At 35.2% G+C, this 17,570-nt stretch overlaps 4 protein-coding genes across 4 annotated transcripts; 2 read left to right on the forward strand and 2 right to left on the reverse strand.

The window, feature by feature from the left end:
* Nucleotides 1-434, forward strand: LOC128861432 (larval cuticle protein 65Ab1-like). Its single transcript, XM_054099569.1, has one exon. It carries the CDS (start codon nucleotides 41-43, stop codon nucleotides 356-358), a length of 318 nt encoding a protein of 105 aa, XP_053955544.1. The 5' UTR covers nucleotides 1-40; the 3' UTR covers nucleotides 359-434.
* Nucleotides 435-4,228: 3,794 nt separating this feature from the next.
* LOC128862231 (larval cuticle protein 65Ab1-like) lies at nucleotides 4,229-4,683 on the forward strand. Its single transcript, XM_054100739.1, has 2 exons — nucleotides 4,229-4,367; nucleotides 4,444-4,683. The coding sequence occupies exons 1-2, from the start codon at nucleotides 4,258-4,260 to the stop codon at nucleotides 4,649-4,651; spliced, it is 318 nt and encodes a 105-aa protein (XP_053956714.1). The 5' UTR covers nucleotides 4,229-4,257; the 3' UTR covers nucleotides 4,652-4,683.
* Nucleotides 4,684-7,126: 2,443 nt separating this feature from the next.
* LOC128861433 (larval cuticle protein 65Ag1-like) lies at nucleotides 7,127-7,906 on the reverse strand. The gene is made up of 2 exons (XM_054099570.1): nucleotides 7,671-7,906; nucleotides 7,127-7,596 (listed from the first exon to the last, which is right to left on the reverse strand). The coding sequence occupies exons 1-2, from the start codon at nucleotides 7,793-7,795 to the stop codon at nucleotides 7,398-7,400; spliced, it is 324 nt and encodes a 107-aa protein (XP_053955545.1). The 5' UTR covers nucleotides 7,796-7,906; the 3' UTR covers nucleotides 7,127-7,397.
* A 9,091-nt stretch (nucleotides 7,907-16,997) lies between these two features.
* On the reverse strand, nucleotides 16,998-17,570 carry LOC128862274 (larval cuticle protein 65Ag1-like). Its single transcript, XM_054100817.1, has 2 exons — nucleotides 17,342-17,570; nucleotides 16,998-17,252 (listed from the first exon to the last, which is right to left on the reverse strand). Exons 1-2 carry the CDS (start codon nucleotides 17,455-17,457, stop codon nucleotides 17,063-17,065), a joined length of 306 nt encoding a protein of 101 aa, XP_053956792.1. The 5' UTR covers nucleotides 17,458-17,570; the 3' UTR covers nucleotides 16,998-17,062.

Here is a 17,570-nt window from a genome sequence, read left to right on the forward strand (position 1 = left end):
TATCGTTTATCCCAGCAACATAGCTAAATACTAAATAATCATGAAAGCCGCCATCATCTTTGCCTGCCTTTTGGCTGTTGCCTTCGCTCGCCCCAATCACGACGCTGAAATCGTCAAATTGGACTCTGATGTTGGACCCGAAAGCTACGTATACTCAGTGGAAACCAGTGATGGTACCAAAAAGGACGAATCTGGAAAACTGAAGGATGTTGGCTCTGACCACGAAGGAATCGTCGTCCAAGGTAGCTACTCGTGGGTGGATGAGAAGACTGGCGAGAAATTCACCGTGACATATATTGCTGACGAGAACGGTTTCCAACCTTCAGGCGCTCACTTGCCCGTTGCTCCAGTTGTTTAATTAAACTAGTTTATTAATGCGAAGTTTATGGTGAAATGAAAATAAATTAATTATTGTATAATTTTGAAATTTCAAATATGTTTAGTTTTATGTGAAAACTCATGGTTTGAAGTGAGAGTTAATTATCTGGCTTATGATCGTCATATACATATACAATATTTTATCTTTGTGCTTTTGTGACTTCAAAGGAGAATGAAAGATTTCAATCATATAGACTGTATAAAATATGGGTAAAAACTCATTTTTGAGCCTACCATAAACCATTTACAAATAATACAGTAGACTGCATTTAAGTGAAGTCAGGATCACCGGAAACAAGATAGAACACTACTTTGCAACTTTTTCCTATTGCAGAGTTTAGGGTATACAACTTAACAGTTTGTGCGATTCTCACAGATTCCGCCTGTTAAGCAAATTGAGTATGTTTGTGCTTTGCTATTTAGGGCTGTTTTTATAACCGCGCGCACTTTTGCACAAGGGTATTATAATTTTACATATAACGGTTATACGAAATAGCATACAGGAACCGATATAGATATAGATATATATATATATACGCATTTAGGTATATACATAAATAATATATTTCGTGGTTATTTTATCTTCAAAATGGACGAAATCGGTCAATAACCACACTTAAGCCCCATTTAGTGTTAATTTCAAAAACAAAAACAAAAAAGCATATCTTTCAAAAATGTCAATAGTTGATAAATTTTCTTTTTACGCCAACTTTTACATTTGTCAAGTAGACAGATGAACAATTTTACACGATTAAATTATTGAAACTTATTATGGAAATGTTCAATCTTTAAGAGCAACATATCGCATTTTTTGGTGGAAATAATCATCCGAATGAGTCGACAATTCAAAGGTTGGTGAAACAATTTTACAAAACTGGTTCAGTTAAGGATAGAAAAAGAATTGGCAGACCAAAAACTGGACATTCTGTTGGGTTGTAGCCTAAAATGTTCCTGAACAACCTAAACTCAACACTCATCGGTTTTCGACGTTCATAATAATTAGGCATTCAAGAAGCGACTGTTCAGCGGGTTTTATTTGGAGATTCCCACGATAAAGAAATATCAAAAATAAAAAAAATTATTTCTGGATCGATTTACTTCATTTTTTTTTTTTAATTTATAGAAAATATTATTTTACCTAAGTCAGTCGGTGTCATGCAGTAGAAATAAGAAATCACAGGAGAATTTGACGACATATAAAACTAATAGTAATCAGTAGGATAATTGGCGAAAGATGGTCAGGAATTAAAATCATGGTCCATATCTATACTCAAGCCGCTTTAAGGCCTTAGAAAATGCTAGCAATGCTTCAAGAATTATTCAGGAATGTAATATGAGCCTGAACTCTATTGTAAGGTGGAAAGTGGCTTAAATTAATGTGGGTGCCGGGACACTGGGAACGAACTACCTGATAAATTGGTGAACTGCATTTCTTTAGAGTGCCCAATTAGACCGGAACTAATTTTTAGACCAAACATAGCGGACATAGTCGAGTACATCAGGCACTCAGTAATAAATCACATCAGAACCTTTCAAAACAAGCAAGTGCTTCCTTAAAAGGCCTGATATGGGACCGGAAAATTCCTTCTCAAGCAGAGGAGGATTGAAATACGAGCCCTGATAGGACTAATCTCGGGCACAATCCATGGGTGCATATAAGCATCACTGCCACCTTAGGCATCATCGACACTTCACTTTGTAAATTTTATTTGGAGGATGATGATGGTACCGAGCACTTTATCTGCCGCTTTCCTGCTTTCGCTAGACTCAAATGGCACTTTTTCAGGTCAGAAGCATTGTTTTACTTATGTAATTTATTTAGGAACAGATATCTGGTGTGCTAACATTTATACGGTTGCATTAAGATCCCAAGCCTCTTAACCAAAAATAATTTAAAAAAGGCAAGTATGCAAGGCGAATTATATCTGAATTGTATTAACATTACTAACAGGTAAAAAATGAGGAATGGCGCACCTAAATAGTACGGCAAGAAAAATTAACGAACTGGAGCATACGCAGTGTAGGTCAAAATTATTTTAAAGATGACATAGGCAAATTTAAAATTTCATGGAATTTTAAAGCCAGAAGTAATTGCACTATGCTTAATGGCTTTTAAAACGATGCCAAATATTAAAACCATACCCCTGTACTTTCTTTGGATAGATCTTCCTTAGTAATACCGAAGTAGTTCACGTTCTAAATGATGTTAATCATTTTCAACAGATATTAACAAGTCTTGAAAAAGGCAAATGAAAAGAAAATTGATTCACACAATTTTTCTGTTGATTTTAAAGCTGCATTCGACAGTATAAAAAAGAGTTAACCAAATGATATACATCCATGAGGTCTGAATTTGGTACCCGTGGAAAATTAATTCGGCTATGCAAAATGACGCTGCTCAATACCAGCTGCGCTGTCAGTATTGGGAACGGCCTCTTTGAGCCGTTTGATATTAAACGAGGTTTCAGACCGGGTAACGCACTGTCGTGTGACTTCTTTAACCTGGTGGTGGAAGAGATGATGCAAGCCGCAGAACTCAATCGGTCGGGCACAATTTTTTAAAAGAGTTTCCAATTGTTGGATATTTACATCATCGGCCTTAACAATCGCGCTTAACAGCGTTAGTTCTGCCTTCTCCAAACTGGATAAAGAGGCAAAGCGAGTGGGTCTGGTGGTGAATGAGGACAAGACGAAGTACCTCCTGACATCAAACAAATAGCCAGCGAAATCGCGTATCGGCACCCACGTCACTGTTGACAATTATGATTTCGAGGTTGTAAAATACGTCGTCTATTTAGGAACCAGCATTAACATCGATGTCAGCCTTGAAAGTGCTACTTTGGACTAAGTAGGCAATTGAGTAGTAAAGTCTTCTCTCGACGAACAAAACTAACATTCTCTACTATAGGGTTCTCATCATGCCCGTTCTAAGACATTGCGCAGAAGCTTGGACGATGATAACATCCGATGATGTGTCCCTTGGAGCGTTTGAGAGAAAGATTATGTGGTAAACTTTGGGTACTTTGCACGATGGTGACGGTGAGTATCGCAGGCGATGTAATAATGAGCTGTATGATCTTAGGCATAGCGCAGCCTTTTTTGTTAAACTCGGCCAAAATCGCGTAAGCGGTTATCGTGCGAATCAGGAAGAAGAAGAAATCATTTTAAATGGAAAAAATTAATCAAACTTTTTATGTATTTTTGTATAGAATATTCTTAAAAGATGCTATTTTTCCACTTTAAAAGTTAACTTATAAGCGTCACTGCATACGAGTATGCCATACAAGAAGGCATGCATATGTAAGTAGATACGAATATGATTTTTATTTACTTCTCATCGGCCCAACTTTCTCTCAATTCACTTTTCAGTTATTTTTAATTTTTATTTATTTTTTATAGTCGAATTCTAATTGTTAGTTAGCCTTTATGATCTTGCTGAAATATATGCAAGTTGATGTTGCTCAAATTTGTCACTTTTTTATGCATGCGCATACTCTTTAATCCAGTGACAGTTTGCAGTGCAGTAAAAATCTTGGAGAGAACGAGTTTTGAAGTTAATACTAAAAGTTTTAATTTTTATTTGTATATTTACTTCATTTTAATTAGCAAGAAGCTGAAGATTAATTTGAAATCGAGTGCAAGTCAACAAAAAAAGTTGCAGCGCGACCAGCTGAAGTTATACAAATGTGGATACATATATGTACATACATACATACAAGTACGATTAATATAATTTATGGATGTAACACCATCCATCCTTTATTACTCAGCGATCAGCAAAAATTCAGTAGCAAGTATTAGTATAAATAGACACTAAACATTCTCGATGACATTCATAAAGTTCTAAGCTTTCACCGAGCCTGCAATAACCTCAACAATATGAAATTCGTTATTGTACTACTTGCCGTTATTGCCCTGGCTTCTGCCCGTCCTGAGGTGGAGATCATAAAATCAGAATCAGATGTGCAACCTGACCATTATTCTTTCGAGTAAGAATTGAACAGTTAATCACACTTGTAAACATATTTGTTGTTTTGGGTTTAATCTTTTTGTTCTCTTATTTAGTATGGAGACCAGCGATGGCACTAGTAGACATGAAGAGGGCGTTGTGAAGGATGCTGATAGCGAACACCCAGCTCTAGTTGTCCACGGTTCTTATACCTACAAGGATGAACATGATGGCAAAGAATACTCGGTCAGCTATGTAGCAGATGAATACGGCTTCCAACCCACTGGTGAACATATCCCCAAGCTACCTGCAATCGAACATTAAATTAGGAGTGTATCGAATTTATTATATTTTTTAGCAAATATATGCGCAATTAAATAAATCCATACTCACTAGTATCATAAAATACAACAAAAGCACACATACTCTTACAGGAAGGTTTATTATTGCACCAAGTAGATGGTCGATTATTTAAAAATATTTTATGGTTATGGGCTGACTGTAATGTGAAATTTACTACTCTTTTGAATTGTCGAAGATGGCAATTTTTATATTATAGACTTCGGTTTCCAAGGTTTTTAGTGGTGGTGCAACATTGGCATATAACGGTGGATGACGTCACTGAAACGCTGTTTGTACAAACCTATTGAGTTGGCTCCCTAGAGACCAATGAACGTTACCAGAACATAAAAAAGCTCGGTTTTTTATACGACATAACGGTGACGAACAATTGCAAAACGTTTTTTACGGTGAGTCTTAACATACTTCTGTGTTTTGACGAATAATCATCCTGCTCTTGCACTAAATGCACATTGAACCACTTAAATCTGGAGAGCACTCTCTGTAGTATGGCTCTTTAGCAATATGAATTTTAAACGGGCTGTCGATAACTCTCCTGATTATATAATACAAAAGATAAAAGTGAAAACCTCTCCATCTCCTTTGTAAGGACTTCAAGATTATTAGGGACATTTTGCAGAAAGCAAAGGAATCGGACTAGCAATAGATATTAAGTGAACTGAGCGCGAAACGAAAAAAAATTCATTTCTGTTCGTTCAAGTCTAATAATGTGACCGAATTGTTATCGTCTAAAATTCTCTAAAAGCACTAACGTAACACATACGTATCATACAAGTATCACCTCCTGTACTGTTCTTCAGAACACGATTCTAGGTTTTCTGCTTTAGACGTACATCCGAATCGGTAGCCCCAGGCGATTTTCAGCATTACCTTGATGGCCGATAGTCGAGTGAAAAGATTTCTAAAATAAGATTCCACAACTAAGAAAAATTCGTATAAGAAGAAAACCCATTTCTGAATGATTTTCAGATTACTTATAAGTTTTGAAGGGGTCACTACGCCAACATCAGCCAAAGAAGCACAGGGGCTCTAGATACTGGCTCTTCATCATGAAGTCGGCGCCAGAAACGAGGAACGTGATGCAATATGATTGGATGCATTAGGTTTATAAGACGCTTAAGTCTGCCTATCTTGAAAAAGGTGATAATGCAGAGTCACAAATAAAATAAGAGTTGAGTAATGCTTTCTCATCGTGTTGCTTTGCAGTTAGGGGCAAAAGAAAAAGATTATGTTGTGTGTACTGAATTTGCCAAGCTAAAAGAAACTATGAAAATTTGGCAGCGATTAGCTGGTATAATCCATAAATCAACTACTTGGTAGAACCCAACAACTGCTTGCTTTAGTTCCAAAATAGATCTTGGCACTTAACTACTTTTAAATTAACGAAAGTTTTTATATGCCATAGAGGTGTCGGAAGTATTGACGAACTAAAATTTCGCCGAAAAGCGATTACAATGGTAGGCCGATTGATGATCGGAAGTGACTTTTAATTGCAAATTCATGCCGCTATTTGTTGGAGAAACTTTGAAGAGATATGCCATGGTTTTATAACTTACAGTATGCAGTAATCATGCACCGTCCCAAACCCGTTTGCCAAATGAACTGGTTGAAATCTATTATAAAGGTAATTTGACTCTGTCAATATATCTTTATAATAGATTTTGGGAATTTGAATATGAAACAGCTCATTTGGCAAACGGGTTTAAGGTTACCATATATGATTATAATGCATTTTTTTAAAATGTTTTTTTTTTTTTTTTTTTTTTTGTTGTCCCCCAAATAATACCATTTCTCGGTACCTCGATGCTATCCTCATACGAGGCATTTCTTCTTATTTGGATAAATAGTCACAAAGGGCTAAATCTTGAGAAAATTCTGAAGAAGAGAACACTTTGTAACCTAATTTATTCATCATTGTATTTAAATTTTGCATAACATGAGTCGGTGATCGTTATCACCTTTTCAAGGAAAATAACGCCTGTAGGCGTCTGCCTTTTGTATCCATTTTCGCAATGATACATTTTAGGTCAAAATCACAAGGCTTTGAACTATTGAATCGTTGCAGTTCCATTTACCCGCTTCACATGTAACTTTATCACCGCTTTAAATATTATAAAGTTAGAAGAAATAAAAAATGACAAAATGCGTAGAACATTTTAACAATTATAATTTGGTAAAATTTGGCGTCGGAAGTAGTCCAATTGAGTCCATTTGCTTCGGAAGTGTCCATTTGTGGAACAGCATCAAGAGCTCGGGAACAAATATATAAGGGAAGCGTAAGCGCCAATTATTATTACTATTTTTTTATTTTGGTAAAAGTGGATAAGCTGTTGTGCTTAATAATGCGCCATAAAAATTTTTAAAAATCAAACTTTAACTTTAAACTAAATTGTTTGAATATATGTTAACATAACACATTGAGTTGGGTTATCAAGGAATATTTCTTGAATCATCACTTTGCTTTATATAGTCCGATTTCGTATACGCGATTAGATAAATATTTCATAATTTTTAAAAGATAATTTCGGTTGTCTTTTTTGTATTTTTCATTCTAATACTTTTTACATATTTAAACCAATAATTTCATTTTTTATTACTACATTTGAGGTATACAAAAATTAAAAAAGAAACACTTTCACTCTCTAGCTGATACAATCCAAAATATATTTCTTTAGTGATGTGACTGATCAATCTGTGTCCGTATACGTATTTAGTGAATACCCACATTAGGTAAATGAGCACCTTCGGGTTGGAAACCATTTTCATCGGCGATGTAGTTAACCGTGTAGGTTTGACCATCATCAGCAACGAATGAATACGAGCCGCGTACAACAATTGTCTCATCCTCGGCACCAATATTCTTCAACTGACCTTCCTCATTATGAGTCTTGCCATCGCTGGTCTCCAAACTGTAAGAGAAATTTCGAGTTAAGCCAGCGTTGTAGGCTGCCATTGGTGCCACCAAAATTTGGCAAACACTTACGCAAATGAGTATCCATCAGGTTTCACATCGGAATCCAAACGCAAAATTTGTGCTTGTGACGGATCGTCGATAGGTATAGCGACGGCGATTGCGAATAATGCGACAAATGCAATGACGACTTTCATATTTGCTGAGAATTTGTATGTTCCGATTTATAGGATTTTTCCAAAAATTTTATTACTGCGCACTGCACCGTCGAACACACGCTTGGCTAAGAAGTTGAATTATGACTGCTTACGAAGTATGCAACACCAATTTATAGTGCTTCGACGACTAGGCCAAAACAATAATAGAATTATACGCTGATAGACTATCATCTAACTAAATAATTAACAAAAACAAAATTACAAACAGTAAGACATGATATAACGTATGTATGTAAGTCGAAAAATATTAACTAGTAAGTATAATTACCAGTGCCCGAAAACTATTTAAGCTGACAAGTTTATATTTTTTTTGTTATAATTTATACATTCATCATCTAAGCCAAACGGGCTTAAACAAAAACAAACAGTTTGTTTTTTAAAAATAAACAGTTTCTGCGTATTTTCTGATGGAACATGCAACTCAGCTTTATTTTTTTTTTATCTGTACATATAGTATATGTAAATAAAATTTGTGTGTGTTTGGTATTTTTCATTTTGGATGAACTTCTAATTTTGTACACTTTTTATTTTCAGATTTTATATAATGATTAGATATGGCAATCGACATGCTAATTTAGCCTCTATCCAAGTATTTATTGAGTCAAAAGGTAAATAATATAATATTGCTGACTAACAGTATGAAATGTTTCGCAAGAAGTGCAAAGTGCTTTGGAATTTCTGAAGGCTTTTTTCTCCTCACCTCACTTTTAAAGTCGGTGCGCAAAATTTCCTGGGCATAGCTGAAGCGAATAGTCTTAAATTTGTATACCAGTTTGGTTATAAGTATACTCTTAAACCTTAGACACTTAATCTTCGTCGATTGGACGGTAAACTCACTATCCATTTTCGGTCTGGAGCCTTACTAAAAGCGTTATAAAGTTATAAATTAAGAAGTTCCGAGCTCCTCCTCCAATTTGTGTTATGCGTCTGTCTGGACTGACCTACAGTTTTATGCCTCCTTCGAAAGGCAAAACATTTTTTTATGGGGAGACAGAAATACACTCGGAGGTTTGGCATTTGTTTTTTGTTTGGTGGTTGAGGTAGAATTCAAAATGTCTTCGCATTTCAGCGACCATCATCTACTGCATAAAGCGGTGTGGCTACTAAAACAATCCCTCCCTTCTTTCTGTGGATACCCTTCCCGGGACTACTTTCTGCATTCATTTGGGAAGGCCGAGAATGGCATCCATAAAGGACCAATTCCATTCACCAACGATTAGGTCCACCGTATTTGTAGGCAGCTTTCATGCTCTAGGCTCGTCTTCTTGTGTTTCTGTCTGTGAGGCTTCGGAGGTTTGCCATTGCCTGACGAGGAGCCACCATTATTAAAAACCAGTTTTTCTATCATTTGGTGTTTCATGAAGACATTCTTAATGGAGTCAATTAAAGTCAATGAATTATAGAGAATTTTAATTAATTACAGAATAGTTTACCATTTAATATAATTCGGCTTCCCATATTGGAATGATTACAAATATTTCTTATTCATATCGACGTTGCGCTTCCCATGAATGGAATTTCCGTCAGATGAATGGAATTTATAATCAGTGTGACAGTATACACCATACTTTCTTTAGTACTCCACATTAACTGTTATGCTGAATTGTGTTATAAGTTAGCTGCGGTTATCCTCGCCGTTATTGGATTAAGGTGCATCGCTTAAGTTTCTAGACTAAAGGCCATGTAAAGCTCTTAGAAGAAGCAAGTTCCTTCTTACCAAGACTAACCAGCTTACATCTACGTACGTCGTGCCCCTACCGGATATATCTAATCTCATCCTCTCAAGTTAGGACGACACGGGGTGTAATAGTTGGAGGCAATACCATGAAAAACCTTTCACGGATAAGCCATCCGTCGACGGAAAGTTAGTGGAAGTGTTTTTTTGAGACTAATACTCTATTAAGCTTAAATATAAGCACCCGGCTGACTGCAATGGATAATCGCTATCAAAGAGCAAGCGATTGGCTACTGACTAGGGTAATACCCTTATAGAAGTTAAACATTTATTCAGAAGGGTAGGTTGTAAATAATGCTTTACACTCGTTATTGGTGGCTTGAGGAATCCTTCCATTTCGGCTGTATCTGAATATTTCGCTCTCAAATTGCAGGAACTTTGTATACAACGCTGACAAATGGCGAGGGAGTGCATCCTTGAAGGGTGTATGTGCGCAAAGAGAGGGTGAGATTCGCTTGGCTACCTGTAGCCAACTTTTGAATGGGTGGTTCTCAAGTGAGTTCAGAGGAACGCCATTTGATCAGAATCGTCGAGGTTATATCTGTTCAAAACACCTTCGATTTCTCCTGCAGCAGTTATTTGGAGGAATATTAGGTTGAATCATAGCAGCAGCTATCATGTCTTATGTCGATCTTCAAAGGATTTTATCACGCAAAAAATTAATGGGTTCTAGATTAACTCTAATTGTATTTATGTTTTTGTAATATATGTAAAACAAAAACACCTGATTGCTGATCTTTTTAGATGCTATTTGCTTTGAACAGTTTCAGAGATTCATGCAGTCTAATGATATGTTCTTGTTGTTCTCGCAGTTACTAGTAGTAAAATTTAGTTGGCGTAAACTAATTTCAAGTTCAATATGAAGTCTGAGGAAATGACAAAAAAAGTTTTCAAAGTCATTGAAGTGTGCCGAAAAGCCTAACTAAATAACTATCCTATCAATTCTTCCCATAACAACCTGCGAAAGGGATGAAAAAGTGTATGGGGATGGAAAGAATTTGAAGAAAAAATTTCATTTGTGCATGCGATTAAAGCAGCTTAACCCACGATTTCTTTAAATTACTTTAAATCACTTTATGACTCAATACCAAATCGCATTTTTAAGTTTTTGTAAAAATCAAAAAATCGAAATCAAATTATAGTTTATAGCTTTTTATATTTTCTTGTGACTAATTGTTTATTTATTCCATTATAATTTGGATTTAATTTGTCTTAATTTTTTTTACCTTATTAGTATTTTTTTGTAGAATATTGAGAGTATTTTAAACAAACCCCAATCTCGAAAAAAAATCTTGTTTGTGCGCCAGATTGAAATGCACAGTAGTCATGAACATTTGCGGTAATCAGCCTGCACTTGGATTATCGAAAATCAATTTTTTATATACTGAGGAGTTATACATTTTTATTACTTTTCATAAGGAAATTGAAATTTTTCAAATGAAACATTGCTTCTTGAGCAACAAAGGCTTCTAGAAATAAAACCATTGCAGCAAAATTTAACTGTAAAATAAAAGCTTCACTCTGAGACCACTTTTAATGGGGGTTATTTTTTAGGAAAACTTTATATTTTTTAGTAATATATATTCTGGTTTAAGTCCATTTTCATGAGGCTGTTGGGGCGATTGCTAGACAAAGTCAATTATAGGAATGAAGTAAATGCTTGGAATTCTCTACCATTATTAATTATTTTGGCAAAAATTGTCTTAGCAGACTTAATGAATTCTAATTGCAATCTAAGATTGGAGATTATTTTTCGAGCCGAAGCCCGAATACACAGTGAGCTTGAAAAATGCATATAAAAGAGACACAGGTATAAACAAAAATATTATTTGTCATCTTCAGCTCAAATTATTCGTTGTAGTCGTTGAAGTCTTGGTATAAATAGCCATAGTAAAATCAATGTTTTTGTTCATTAACCTGCACACATATACTTGAAATTTAATGAGTATACTCGTATATGTGAATATGTCCCTCTCCAGCGAACGAAATTGCGTTTTTGTCTAAAGTTCGCTTATTAGCATATTTACTAAATTAATCACTGAAAATTTGAAATACCTCAATATGACGTTTCCCTTAAAATTTTTCTTTAAACACGTTACGCCTTACAAAATTATAACTGCAAAACTTTTGATAAAATTATTATTGACTTAATTACTTATTCGAATTTAAAGATGTATATAAATATATTATCTAAATTAGCGCTTACACTCTTTTTGGCTGTTTGGCCGAGCTCCTCCTCCTATTTGTGGCGTGCGTCTTGATGTTGTTCCACAAATGAAGGCACCTACAATTTTAAGGCGACTCCGAAGCTTGTTCATGAAAGAAATACACTTGGAGATTTGCCATTGTCTGCCGAGAGGCGACCGCTATCAGAAAAAATATTTTTCTCTCATTTTGGTGTTTCATGCATGGAGATTCGAACCTACGCACTTTCGAATGGTATTTATGCACCAAGCCATGTGGATAGGGCGGTCGACCTGTGTGTTTACCTGAACAAAACAAAATATGCGAATATAACAAAGTTATTCTTATTTTTCATGAATAACATATGTATATACCTTCTCTTCCAAAAAAAAAACCGAACGTTTACAAATAAAACATGGAATATTTTGAGAGAAGTTTGTTTCTTAACTGTCTATAATTTATTTTCGCCTTTCTTTCGATACATAATTTTTCACACTTTTAAAATTATTATTTATTTAATTCTTTATTAATAATGACTTATAATTATAAATAACTATATTATAAAAAAAAGGCACTTGCTACTAAGACCATCGGCCTGATGTTTGTCTAATATATTTTAACATTACTGAGTATAACAACTTTAGATTAGGGAACATTAAGATTTTGTCATCATTGTATTATACAAGATATAGTGTATTGTTTTGGTATATAAACTTGTAAATATCTTTAACATTATCGGGTGAGTATTTTCTTAATGCGACGGAAGGTGATTGGTTTTTAAATTATTAAACGAGATACCTATGTGCATTTTAGAAATATTGTTTAGGGTAGTGGTTACTGCCTCTTGAATGGCTTCAATTTATTTGTAATGTTTTCTTTTCGTCAAATGTAATCTTATGGATACACATATATGTAATAGTTGCAGGGAATCAATAATTTATTTTTGTCCGAAATTCATTCACACCTCTTGACTCATGAGATGGTGCATTACCGTGCAAAAGCGATTAGCTCTCTATTTCTCGTTATTCTGATCGAATATGAAGTAAATACAAGATTGATTGAATACAAGATTGCATAGACCAAAATTGGAAATTTAACTGACCTTTGCCGTGACGTATTTGTGGGTGAAGTCTGTGCACATTTCAGTGCTCGTCTTGACTAGAGCGATTTTCTACGTAATTTTCGCCAGCTTTTGTTCACATAAACAAATACGAGTTTGGAATTTTCTCTGTTATAATCGCAGTTTAAAAATGAGAAATTGGTTTGTTTAATAAATGTTATTTTGAAGCAAAAGTGTTTTACAAAAGTGGTATAGAAATGTTAGAGCTGTGTTAGAGATGAATATGTCTTATTTATAAAACAAAAAAAAGGAAGATTATTTTAGACAGCTTATTTATAAAAGGTAGGTTTTTTATGGAATGGAGTGTGCACTTCTTTAATATATATGCATTTACATAATTATGTGCTATGACGAAATACTATTTCGATAATTAATAATAGTTCGTAATTAGGAATACAGTAGCTATAGCCAACTGTTGATAATGAATATCAAATTTAATATGCTTGAGAAAAATACCAAAATCAAGGCTTTGGAAGTAGGGCAACAAAAATCAAAATTTTCAAAAATAATGGATATAAACTTAAGAAATTGGTATAAGCCATTTTCAAAAGAGTGTTAGAAAAAAAGATACATTTGAATTAAAGCATGAATAAATCTCTTTGTAAACTTATTCATTCATTTTTTGATTAAGAAAAAAATATATATTCCGAATTTGTTTGATTCACCTCAAATGCACTATTTGGTTTTCTGTTTTTTCTTTCTTTATTTTTATAATTAATATTTCAATATTTAAAGTAATTACTTCACACTTCATATTTGGAGGTTTCCTTAAACTCGAAATTAATGGATCAGACAAAATTAGAAATTTTTGGTTTCACAATATATGTATTTCCAGATCCATGGGCTTCCTGGGCAGACAAAATGTTGCAATTTATGTAAATCGATTGCAGTTGTTGATGAGCTGCTAAAATTGATAGTTATGAAGCCTGCTATTCCTCGCGTCTACCCTTTTGGGGCTAGGTAACATTATCTTAACCAAATTCAACACGATGTTTTCCTAAATCAAAATTCAATTTTGACGAAAAGCTGTAAAACTTTTTGTGTTTTAGATTTAAGAATGAAAGATTTGTAAGTCACATACGCAACTACACACAGATGAGTTGGATCTCGGCTGGCTCAATAGATTTCGTCTGCTGAAATTTTTTTTATTAGAATTAATTGCGAAATTATTAACTGATTTTTTTCATTTGCTCCTACTTGAAATACAGAAATGCACAAAGTTTTATCAATAAAAATTTATAAAATATAAAAATGTAGATATGTAAAGGGTGATCAATTTAGCGGTATTGTATTTTAAATTGAAGTAAAACAACGAAAATTCAAATTAATTGAGCAATCTTTATTCTAATTCTGTTTAACCGTTCATGACATTTATTTTCTAAAGCTTATCGAAAGAGTGTTCAGGCCATTGACCGGAACGTTCTTCAGGATGTCGGTACAAGACTTTTGGATGGCCTCTACGGGCGTAAAACGTTTTCCTTTCATGGCCAAATTCCGAATAGGTAGAAGTCACAGAGAGTCATATCAGGTGAATACGGTGAGTGATTGATGGTTGAAATGCGATTTCTAGTTAAAAAATTAGTCACAAGAGTGGATAAGCGCCAGCTTCCTCCTTCGCGGTATTCAGGGCGAATTCGACGAAAGCGATGCAACAAAGGCTTCAAAACACCGAGATAGAAAATTGCATTGGCGGTTTGGCCCACTGGCACAAACTCCTTGTGTCTCGCACATCTACTTGATTTTTGACTTCTCCAAACGCGATTTTTTGGGTGGTGGCTCGTCTGGGACTTCCATTCGGCACTTTGACGTTTAGTTTAAGGTTTATGTTGGAAACACCACATTTCATCGCCATTTACAATCATTTACAATGTTGAAAAGGAAGTTCTCGTCTTTTCTCGCCTCTTTAATGAGGTCCTTCGAACGTTGAATTCTGAGCAGTTTTTGGTCCTCAGATAACTTGTGACGAATGAAAAGTGCACAAACCTTTCGTAATACCAAATGATCAGCAGCTAAAATGCGATAAATCGATGTTTTGGAGATATTCGACTCCGATTCCATGAATTTCAACCCTGGTTTCGGTTCAGTTTTGATAATTTTACCGAACAATTTCGATGGAGTTTTCGCTGATTACTGATTTTGGGCGGTCCGTATGAGGGAACCACTCATGAACTCTGGCACGAGATAGACAATCATCGCCATACAATTTTTTCATCAATTCAAATGTTTCGGTAAACGTATTACCGATTTTAAAACAAAATTTGATATTAGCTCTTTGTTCGAAACCATTTAAGAAACACCTTAGACGCAATAACTTTGCTTCCACTGAATCGAATGTCACCAAGCTTTCATTGGAAGTCAGCTAGGGATGTAACTTCCAACGCACTAACTCATAAAAAACATTTTATGACGCCAGTCTTGTTTTTTTAGGACTTCACCTTGTAACATATATTCGCTTCCCGACTGTCTGTCTATTGCTATCGGTTTTATTTATTTTAGTTTGCGAATCGAACGTTTGTTAAGGCAGAGCACAGTATAAGACTTTTTATCATATTTTATTTTGCTCAACGGCGCAGATGTACTTGTACCTATATGTACATATTTATACTTTTTACGAAATCGTATTTAGCATGTAGACATTTTTTATACCCCGCTCAAGGATATTGTAATCTTGATCACATAAGGGGATAGCTACGGACATATGATAGTTACGTTTATGCTTAGAATGATGAGAGGAGCAGATTGAGGCAAGGCAGTCCGCCCCTCCGAGGAATGTACAATATATACATTACACGAGCTATTGCTCGTTCATTTATTTTAATTCTTTTATTTGAATTTTTAATTAATTTATTTTAATAAATTTTTTGGCACGCATATTACCCTTTGAGGAAGGTAGTTTATGGGGGAAGGTAATTGAAAATGGGTGAAATCGGTAAATAAATGCGTCCTCCTGCCATATAACGGTTATTTTCAAAAAAGAAAACATCTTTGTTATAAACGAAGCAAAGTGACTCATATTCGGTACAATTGATGAAATCAAAAAAAAAAAAAAATAAATACCAAGAAAATAAAACTTTAAAGAATGTGCGTGGTCACAAACTTTTTGATAACTTTGAGAATCTTTCTAACGACTTAATAAAACTCACCCAGATTTAGTAAACGTATTGCGCCCCAGCTTTGTTAGATCCGTCATAATTTTTGCTAAAATCGGATCTATGCCCACTTTTTTCTATATAAAGACTAAATTTCCGTGCGTCTGATGCTACAAGATATAATGAAGCCGAATTCAATTTTGCTGAAATGTGTACGGTAAATAAACTTCGGTCATACCAAATTTAATCTCCTTGCTTGCTTTTGATAGTTTTTTCTGCACTGACAAACTTCATCTAATGTTTGCCCAATTTTTCATTCCCCTCCAAATAAAGGTTTGTTTCCAACAATGATAATTTCATTCGGCCGATGTACCACTTACCGCCGAATCATGTCTTCACATTCGGAAATATGCTATAGTTGCAGGTGAGTGAGCCCCGAGAATGTGCTGAATGAGCGAGCAATTCGTAAACTAATTCATAGCGACTGCGGACTAATGCAGTGGTTCGTTGACCTGACCGTTTGTTTTTGTCTTTCAAATCATTTTCCAAACTATTCAACAAATTTCACTTAATATGCGCCGGTTTTCGTTGTACGCTTCAGTTTATGTGAGCGACACTTCATGCATCCTAAAAAACTATCACCATTATCTTCACCTTCATCGATGTTGATATCTTACAAGAAGTGAACTATCTCGACTGCATATGGAAAGTTGTGTTGAGTCCATCACAAGCCGCGAAGACGCAGTCGTATTAGGAATGAACCTCGCCAAATGCTTCCTTAATTCATTTTCTCTGGCGAGCCTGTAGCCTATTAATGCTCACGCACCTTCACCCGCTAATCGCCCATTTTATTTGTTTATTCCTATGTATAACGTGGATTTTTCTGATTGGTGACTCCAATTGGGCGACTAGAATAATAGGCGTCATCTGGTAATGCTGGTGAATACCGAATGGTAGCCACGCACCAACCCATTCGCCTACGGTGCCCTTTTGTACAGTGGTTAAATCCATTGAAATATATTAAATGCAAAGTACGACGTTTTTAATTTAAGTGGTTTGTATTTTAGAAGAATTAAAACTAGTTAACAAAAAGCAACAAGTAGCTTTATCACAACGATTTAAGCAACAGGGATGTGGGCACCCTGTGGTTGGAAACCGTTTTTATCAGCAATGTAGTCCACTCTGTATTGTTGACCATCATCGCCTACGTAAGAGTAGAAGCCACGTACCACGATGGCTTCATCCTCGCTACCTAGATCTTCCACTGTACCCTGCTCTTGGGCCGCTTTTCCATCACTGGTCTCAACACTTTAAATACAAAGAAAAAAAGAGAATACAATTCATTTTAGAATGTCGGTCAAAAGTTATGCTGTTTGATTTTACCAAGATTGACTTACCTGTATTGGTAGTTCAATGGGTCAACCTGCGAATCATAACGTACGGTTTCTGCGTCCTTTTGTGGTGCTGCTAAGGCAACAGCGAATAAGGTGAAAAATACAATGACGAATTTCATTTTGGAGATGCTAAGCGTGTGTGATCGCTTTGAACGACGAAAGGTTTGCGAATGAGTAAACTATGGATGCAACGCGGTAATTTTATAGCGCTCGATTGAGGCAGTTAAACCTA

Source organism: Anastrepha ludens, chromosome 4, assembly GCF_028408465.1.
Source record: "Anastrepha ludens isolate Willacy chromosome 4, idAnaLude1.1, whole genome shotgun sequence".
Classification (NCBI taxonomy): domain Eukaryota; kingdom Metazoa; phylum Arthropoda; class Insecta; order Diptera; family Tephritidae; genus Anastrepha; species Anastrepha ludens.